The sequence below is a fragment of the Arabidopsis lyrata genome (assembly GCF_000004255.2).
Source record: "Arabidopsis lyrata subsp. lyrata unplaced genomic scaffold ARALYscaffold_4, whole genome shotgun sequence".
In the NCBI taxonomy this organism is placed as follows: Eukaryota; Viridiplantae; Streptophyta; class Magnoliopsida; order Brassicales; family Brassicaceae; genus Arabidopsis; species Arabidopsis lyrata.
This window is the reverse complement of record NW_003302552.1, coordinates 5,705,563-5,715,184: the sequence shown is the minus strand read 5'-3', so window position 1 is coordinate 5,715,184 and position 9,622 is coordinate 5,705,563. Positions and strand designations below refer to the sequence as shown.

General features: G+C 36.7%; 2 protein-coding genes across 2 annotated transcripts; both read right to left on the bottom strand.

Moving 5' to 3' along the window:
* Positions 1 to 512: 512 nt before the first annotated feature.
* On the bottom strand, positions 513 to 4,497 carry LOC9314988 (kinesin-like protein kif7). Its single transcript, XM_021027953.1, has 2 exons — positions 4,443 to 4,497; positions 513 to 1,871 (listed from the first exon to the last, which is right to left on the bottom strand). The coding sequence occupies exons 1-2, from the start codon at positions 4,495 to 4,497 to the stop codon at positions 529 to 531; spliced, it is 1,398 nt and encodes a 465-aa protein (XP_020883612.1). The 3' UTR covers positions 513 to 528.
* Positions 4,498 to 6,522: 2,025 nt separating this feature from the next.
* Positions 6,523 to 7,876, bottom strand: LOC9314987 (nuclear transcription factor Y subunit beta). Its single transcript, XM_021029572.1, is given in 3 exon segments — positions 6,523 to 7,628; positions 7,631 to 7,666; positions 7,669 to 7,876. Coding segments are annotated over 3 exon segments (900 nt in total). The 5' UTR covers positions 7,694 to 7,876; the 3' UTR covers positions 6,523 to 6,789.
* Positions 7,877 to 9,622: the final 1,746 nt, after the last annotated feature.

Sequence of the window (9,622 nt, the reverse complement as noted above, 5' to 3'; positions counted from 1 at the left end):
CTGCAAGAAACTAGCCGAGCTATCGTTTAAGAGAGGCTCTTTGGATGATATAAGTCTAATCATAATTCAGCTACAACACTTTCTTCCATGATTCATTAACATATACTAGTATTTAGCTAAACTTAAGTAATTTCATTATTAGGTCTTAATATTTTGATAATTTGTTCAGTATTTTTGTAAATAAATTAAAGGTCTTGAACATTTAATATATTATTATCTAGTTTGTAAAAGTAATCAAGAACACAACAACAAAAGAATAACTCTCTTTTATTACTTAGGAAAATCTCTCAAAACCTAAGTCTCTCTCAATTACTTCTCAAACTCTAAAACCGCATAAAACTCTCTTAATCTCTTAAGCTATATCACAACTCGATATATGCTTATATAGCCACAACCTCTAAACCTAATCATAACTCAATTAGGATTACATAATATTCTCTAGATAACTCTTAAAGAATTAGTCTTTATCTCTTCAATAAACCGACATCTTACGGTTTAAGTAACCTCCGGTTTAAGCCTCTTTCAAGCTTAAACCAACAATCTCCCCCTTAAGCTTGAAATCTTCTTATCACCATCATTGTTTCTAAGCAACGCAGCAACTTCACGCTTAGCAATCAAATTACCTCCAGTATTGGAGAGATTAGACAGCTTGAACCTAAAAACAAATTCGGGGAATATATGAGTGTTCATATTGATGTTCCAGACAATGTAATTCTTTGGACTCTCGATATCATCGACTACTCCATTGTCATATTCTTCTCCACCATAAAAGAATTGAGCTTTATCACCACGAAGAAGCTCCATATTCCCCATTATTACATGACATAAAACCATGTAACGAACTCCGTTTTTGTCACCATCACAATCTATGTAACGTGCTCTGTTTTTGTCAACATCACAATATCTAGCACTGAAGTAAGAGCAGTTTGCAACAGTTAAATAAATCCCAACACCATAGATGGACTCTCTAATAAATGCTCCACCATTGGCTTCACCTTGTTGTCCCTTCTCTTCATTCTCTATCAAAATCTCCTCTTCTCTCACAATCAAACTATAAATCGCTCCCATCCTTGAATTCGAATTCAACCACAGTCCAGGTTTCCCATTCCTAGGCCACAACGCAGTCACGTTGTTCCCTCTAAACTCAAGTCTCCAGCCATAGTTGAAAAACTCATCTTGGAGCCCAAAAAACTGATCACTAAACTCCGCCATTGTCATTAGCAGGAAAACACCAACAACTCTCCTCGAAACAACGATTTCTTCACCTGTCTTGATATGTTTCACAACAACACCATTATCAGGAACCAAACCATTAATCTTCTTTCTTTTCTTCTCCTCCTTTTCTTTCTCCTCATCTACTTCCTCTGCTTGGAACCTTTCGTTCTTCTCCTCTAACTCCTTCACCTCCAAAGCACCAAGCTTTGTCTCCAATTCCTTCATTCTCTTCTCATTCTCCTCCTTAACAGTCCTTAAACCAGCGACCTCTTTCTCCACTTCCTCAATTCCATGACCTTTCTGTGAAAACTCAGAATTGAGCTTCTTTGCCTCCGTCGTAGCCTTGATCAGTTCATGCTGCAACCGTGCAACTTTAGTCTCTAACTCCGAAGCTTTCAAAGCTATGGCTTCAAGAACCTTCCTCTCCTCATCGGACTTGTCAGTCTCTCGCTTCGTCTCACCCATCTTACATCTGGCCTTGGATTTATTGATAGCATCATCCGCATTTTTCTTGATCTTAAAAATCCACTTGAGACCAATCACTTTTGCTTCTCTCGGCTTTTCAACCAAAAACCATGTCTTGTTTTTGTTGATAGAATCAATCTCTTCCTTGCTTGCTTTTCTCCACTCTAATAAGCCCTTTGCTTCTTTGTAGCTTCTCGGCTCATCATTTATTGAAAGTAGAAGTCTCTCTAGTCTCTCTACTTCTATCTTAGCTTGGAGTACATAATCTTCAAGGTGCCTAGGTAGAACAGTTTGACGACCCGATCGTCTTAATTGTTGCTCTTGTGGTTGTTGATGTTGTACTTGTTGATGCGGCAAGTTGTTGTTAGTGTTGGTGTTAGTCTCCTCAGTATTGTTGTCATCTTCTTGTTCTTGATCATGGTCACCAAAGTTACTACCGTTACTTCCGGTTTCATCTAGATCTTCATTTAGATCGTTATTGACAATTACGGGTCCTTCTCCAACATCTATGACTTCACCCCATCTCATGTGAAACATGCCCGGATCTTCCCTTGATCCGTTTACTTGTTTTTTCCAGCACCAACCTTTCTTTTCATCAAACACCACGTCTCGACTTACAACCACTTTCCTTGTCGTTGGATTGTAAAGTCTATAAGCCTTGGTTCCCGGCTCAATTCCAAGGTGTACTAGAGTTTGCGATCTGTCATCTAGCTTCTTTAGGCGAGTAGCTTCAATCTTCGTGTAAGCTAAGCACCCGAAAACCCTTAAGTGATCTAGGCTTGGTTTCTTCTCTCGCAAGCTTTCGTAGGGAGTCATATTTTCAAGGGCTCTCGTTGGTATCCTATTAATAACATATGTTGAGTGACGGACTGCCTCTCCCCATAGATAATTTGGTACCTTCATAGCCTTGAGAATGCTCCTAGTCATCTCCATTAATGTCCTATTCCTTCTCTCTACCAGACCATTTTGTTGCGGTGTATATGGTGCCGTGAGGTGTCTCTTTATCCCGTTTTCTTCGCAAAAATCATTGAACTCTTTTGACGTGAATTCTCCTCCTCGATCAGTCCTTAGAGTTATGATTTCTTTTTCAAATTCCTTCTCCACCAATTGCTTAAACGCCTTGAATTTTTCGAAAGCTTCTCCTTTCTCTTTCATTAAAATTGTCCACATATACCTAGAAAAATCATCAATAATAACAAATACATACTTGTTGTTAGCAATTGTTGATGGTGATATGGGACCGCAAAGATCGGCGTGTAGTAGCTCCAATGGTTTAGTGGCTCGGAATGTTGCTGCTTTTGGGAAAGAGCCACGGACTTGTTTTCCTACTAGGCATGACTCGCAAATTCTGGTTTCTTCTTTGATCTTTGGTAATCCTTGAACCATCTCTTGTTGAGACATATTTCTCATCGTCTTGAAGCTTACATGCCCCAAACGTGCATGCCATCTCCATGTCTCGTCTTCTAGTGTTGTGTTTAAACACATAGGCTTTCCAATTCGTAGACTTACCTTGTATAGTCTATTTGGCGATCTCGTAACCTTCACTAGAAGTCTTCCGCTTGAATCATGGAGTGTTAGGTAGTCTTGCTTCATCCTCACGTCACAGCCGGCTTCGGTTGCTTGCCCGAGACTAAGAATGTTGCTTTTTAAATCGGGGATATAGTAGATATCCGTAACAAGTCTTTGTTCTTCGGTTTTGCTTTGAAAAAGTATTGATCCTTTTCCTCCGATGTCGATACATGATCCGTCTCCAAAATTCACTTTTCCCTTAATCTTCTCATTGAGCTCAGAAAAGAAAGTCTTGTTTCCGGTCATGTGGTTACTTGCTCCGTTGTCGAGATACCACACTTTGTCTTCCCCATCTTTGATCTCGTAATTCCTTGGAATCACCTTTTCTTCATTCAAAAAGATCACTTCATGCATGTAAAGAGCAGCATCGGCTTCTTCCGTCTCTGTCTTGTTTGCTTCGTGTGTTCTTTGAACTCTTTCTGGACACGAGGAGGCGTAGTGACCCGGCTTGTCACAGCGGTAACAAACCACCTTTGAGATATCTTTCTTCTCTTTTGCTTGACCTTGGTTGTTTTGGTTTGTTGTTCTTTCTTGTGAGTTAAACCGACCTCTACCACGTCCTCTATATCCTCTTCCTCTGCCCCTCCCTCTTGAATTGTTGAAATTTTGTTGATATGTGTTGGCATAGAGAAGCTTCCCTTGAGATTCTCCTCCGGCTTCTTCATCGAGTATTCTTTCTTCGTATGCTTTTAGTCTCCCAACAATATCTTCAAAACCAGTTTTGTTCAAGTCTAAAACTTGTTCAAGAGAGGCTATGATTTGAATAAACATTCCTCTTGGTAAGCTATTAAGGAATTTCTTCACGAGTTTGGTTTCCTCAATCTTTACACCAAGTGAGGAAGATTTTGATGCTAACTCCGATAACTTCCCCGAGAAGCTATCAATAGTATCCGTATCCTTCATCCTAATTCTTTCAAATTCCGACATCAAGGTTTGAAGTCTTGCTTCCTTGACTCGATCAGCACCTTGATGACGTGATTTGATCGCATCCCATACCGTTTTAGGAGTCTCATGATCACCAACTTGCAATATAAGACTCTCCGGCATGGCTTGAAACAACAATCCTGTCGCGATGTTGTTCTTGTCAATATCTTCCGATCCCGGTTCGATTGCATCGTATACATGATATATCTTCAACATGATTCTCATCCGCTTAGCCCAGACCGTGTAGTGAGAATCGTTGAGCATCGGACATTGGATAGACGGTAGTGAGATCTCCTTCGAGCGTGGTGGTCTGTCGTCGGCCATGGCTCGGTCTCGACGGCTGTACGTACGTAGGATCTTCACGTCTCCTTCTTCAAAATTCCAAGATCAAAACCTTGAATCTCTGATACCAATTCTAGTTTGTAAAAGTAATCAAGAACACAACAACAAAAGAATAACTCTCTTTTATTACTTAGGAAAATCTCTCAAAACCTAAGTCTCTCTCAATTACTTCTCAAACTCTAAAACCGCATAAAACTCTCTTAATCTCTTAAGCTATATCACAACTCGATATATGCTTATATAGCCACAACCTCTAAACCTAATCATAACTCAATTAGGATTACATAATATTCTCTAGATAACTCTTAAAGAATTAGTCTTTATCTCTTCAATAAACCGACATCTTACGGTTTAAGTAACCTCCGGTTTAAGCCTCTTTCAAGCTTAAACCAACATATTAATGTTCTTGGGGATATCTAGCCCCAAATATTTTTGGTTTACGATATGATGAATACATGATATTGCACAATCTAACCATCCTGAGACAAAGTAAATCTATTTTATCTATCCGTCCGGAGATCTTCATCATTAATTTCAGTATAAAATTGAGTAACGCATACTAAAGGGACACACAAATGAGAAGATACTCTGATAACTAAAGTTACCATTACTTTGGTTTTCCTGGTCTTAATCGCATATAAGTGCTAGCTAGTTACTTTGATTTGACAAATTACAACGATAAACGCAGCAAATATACGAGAAAAGCAAAATTTAAGGACTACTTACTTTGATTTGACAAACTACAAAAAAAAAACCGATGAAATACAGTTGTGCGGACTTGTTATCTAGTGGCAATCGATGAGATATGGGCTAAAATTGTAGAGATTATTTATGAACTTCTTGAAACCAATGTCGGCTACCTGAAAATGGAAATCTAAGTTTTTTTCTCGTTACAGTAGTTACCATGAAAATTGCAAAATACTAGTATGTTAGGAAATTAAGATCCAAAACTCAGATTTTTAATTACGAAAAAATTATTAAACCCATGCATTTTTTACGTAAAATGGTACGGACCATTTATATATTGATTTTTTATTAATTGTATTGGATTTGAGATGAACACATGACAAGTGATTAATGACGGTTACTTACTGCTGGGAAGTAATATATAAACAAAGATAATTCTCTCTACAACTTTTTCTTCTCTATTATCTTATCAACTTTGCTGTAATCTCTTCACTCAACTTAGTTAACTCTCAAAACTGTATGACTTTTCATTTTATGCAATTTCAGTAGAATACCTTTTCAGTATAATTCCAACTCAACAGAGAGAAAAAAATGGATTGAAACTCAATTTTGATGGTCGTAAACATCAATTCCAACCACTATAAAAAACAATGTATGGTTTTGATACATTAGTCGAACTATTCTATTTTGTCATTTTGCTATATTAACATTTTATATTATGAATAAAAACCAATCATTATATCAATATTTTACATTATGAATTAAAAATTTCTCTATATTATTTATTCTTTAATTAAATTAATTTTGTTTTTAGTTTTTAATAATTTAACATAATTTATAGTACTATTCAACCGCTATAATTCTGTCAATTAAACTAAATGCTTAACCGTTTTTTTGTTTACTTTACTTTTTTTCTCTATCTGCTATTTATAACCGCTTTTTAATAACTTTTTAATCGTTTTGTTTAAACGTGATCACCAACCAAATCATGTGTTACAACTTACAAATGACATAAATACCAATCTTATCATAGGTGGGAAATTTATCTAAAATTCAATTATAGATCCTTTCTAGTTATTAAGAAAAAAACAGTGTACCAAACATCATCTTTCAATAAAAAGACATGACACTTGAATTCCACGTGCTTCACAGCCAAGCATCCTGCAAATACGGATAAGCACAACGTACACTACTATATTACCATTACGCTAAATTTACATCACTACCCTCTCTTGCACCATCTTTGTATCACTATTGAAAAGTAAAAACATCTATGGGTAATTTCGTAACTACGAAACCTCAAGAACAACAATCTACGAGCACCACGACCACCAAGATTCCTGAATCATTATTTCTAAAATTTATTACAAAACCCTTCGGTCATGTACAAAGATAAAGATTCTCGAATTTTCTTTTTCTTGTTTTTTTCTTGTCATAAAGAAAAAGAGAAACAGTTGCGGCAACAAAAAGACAGTGGATAATCTACAGTGAAGATGTGAAATTGAGAAAAGCTAACCAAAACTAAGAATTTTCAAAAAAGTCCATAAATTAATACATAGTTAAGAAACAACCCCCGAGTTTTCTTTATCACTTGTCGTTTCTTTTCTTCACCATCTCCTTATACTTAGTAATGGAATCAATTCTCTGTAACTTCAACTGATGCTTGAATCGATTGATGAAGTCATCAGCTTTAGCATCTACTTCTTCATCAGCTTCTTCCACCGTCGTAACTCTCGGTGCTTTCACCGTCGCAGGACGACGAGCCTCGACGGAGATTTCATCTTCTTGAAAGTGAGAGAATGGAGATTTGGTACTAGCAGATTTCTTCATCTTCTTTGGAAGCTTCGGAGGTCTAATTCCAGCAGCTGGTTCAGTGTCAGATTTTGTCCTAGCGACATGGTTTAGATTGAGTTTACTATAAACCTCTTCAAGACTCTGTTCTTCTTGTTCTTGTTCTTGTACTTGTTCTTCTTCTTGTTTTGACTCTATGGTCACCGACGGTGGTGGAGCTTCGATTATATTGGTGGGTTCTTGAGAAATGTAGTTGTAAAGATTGAAAGATTTGATTCTATGAAGAACAGAAGGAGATCTAGACAAGAACGGTTGATTCTGTTCGATTGAAGCTGGTTGGTGAAAGTTGTTGTCTTCGGGTGTTGAAGGAGGAAACTCGAGATGAGATTTGTCTGGAGAAGTGAAAGAAGAGAAATTTATAGATTTGAGACGATGAATCATGGAAGGAGAGCGTTGGATCTGAGTTTGATTTGGGTCGTTGGATTTGGAAGAGAAAGATGAGCTAATGGCGATAGTACCAATCATTAGGTTGAGGAAGACGAAGAGTACTGTCGGTGTGAACCAACTATACATCGCCGTTAGTACAGATTCCGACATGTCTAACATAGATTTGTTTGGTTGTGTTCTTGTCCGAAGAGAAAAGGAGAAGAGGAAGGAGATGGGTGAGTTTGGTATTTTCGGAAAGCAAATAGGAGCACATGTGGGAACTAGGGGTAGTTTTGGTATTTCATGCTTTCACTTACTTTTCAACTTTGTGTTTTTATTTTTTATGAGGAGTGAGATGGTGGAAGACAAAGGAGGGAAGTGGAACATGCTTCTAGAATGTCACATCCACTACAATTTTGTTTGGTTTATTTCAATTTTTTGTTCTTGGATTTTAACGTATTTTTAAGAATTATTTGTTGTTTTTAATGGTAAAACTAGGTCTGGACGTTCGGATATTCGGGTCGGGTTCGGGTCGGGTTTTTCGGGTTCGAGTTTTTCGGGATTAGAAAACTAAAACCCGTTCGGGTATTTTAAAACTTTGGGTTCGGGTCGGATATTTCGGGTCCGGATTCGGGTTTACCCGAAGTATCCAAATATTAGAAATTTTGTATCCGATTCAATGCAAAGTATTGAAAAATACTCAAAAAATCTATAAAACCTAAGTATTTTATACCCGAATGTAACCCAAAGTAGTTAAAACATCCGGAAATATCTTAACATCCGAATATTTTAGGCATTTAGGTTATTACAAGTATAAATATTACTAATATATTATAATTTTTTTTTTTTTTTTTGGACAAACTAATATATTATAACTACGTACTTATATTTGGGTATATTCGGGTACTTGTTCGGGTTCGAGTTCGGGTCGGGTTTTCGGGTTGTGAAGTTTAAAACCCGTTCGGGTATTTTAAAACTTCGGGTTCGGGTTCGGATCGGGTTTTTCGGGTCGGGCTCGGTTCGGTTCTTCGGGTTCGGGTATTATGCCCAGGCCTAGGTAAAACCATGTTTTCGTTCGTGTAAAGACTAAACTGAGTAATAACCATTTCTCTAGATTAAAGGGTAATATTAGCAAATAGCCAAATTCTACACAAAAATTAAGAAACTAACCATGTGTCAGATTTTTTTGGAAACTAACTCTTTTTAATGTGGGGTATGGGTAGCACAAATACCAAATTATCCCTTTAAATTAAGATAATTACAACACAATTCAATTATTTAGAGAAGACGAGACTTGCAACGATAATTAGTATCATAATTCCAGTGTAAAATCTGACAACGGCGATGATGGTGAACAAGAAGGAGGAAGTCGCAGTGAAGGATCAAAAATAAATAAATAGCAAAAATTACAAATTTGGGTGAAGGTGGTGTTGTCGAGATTCATGAACGCATGAGATTATAGATCTAGTAGATGCGGTGGTGGTTGAGGTCAATACAATAGTAGTGGCCACCGTGAAGAAAATGGTAGCAGAAGAAGTGATGGTGGAGAAGATCCGATAAGAGACAAGAACTTTGGCGGCGGAGATAAAGAAAGAAGATAAACAGATGCTGATAATTTATTAAATGACATGTATCAAATAAAAATAACACGAGATCTGAAGAAAAACATTAAAATAACTTGAAATTTGTGAAAACTACAGTGTTTTCGGAAAATATAGTCTGTCAAAAGAAACAATAGCTTGCCATTTCAGAAAATATAGCGTGTTGAGAAACAATAGCATGTCATTTGAAAATAAATAGCATGTCATATGAAAGAATATCTTGTTAAATAAAATAATATCATTATGATTTTGTTGGAACTTATGTAGATGCCGATAGAAGAGAGTTTGATGGTTGTTGATTAGTCACTATGTGAATTTGATTGATACTAGTGGATGTGAAAGAGATGTTGTTGTCAACGGTGGAGTGAGAGCCTTTAAGGTGTTAAGATCGAGTCAGGATAAAAGCAGAGGATCCGGTGATGATGGTGGTCGTTGTGAGGGAGGTGGTTATGGTGGCAATGACTGTAGATATAGAGATGACGGTTTTTATAAGAAATCATGAAATTTTTAGAAATGACATGAATCAAATAAAAATAACGAAAGAAACAACTTGTAATTTGGAAAAATCTCATGTATCTTTGTAAAATAGCATGATATATTAA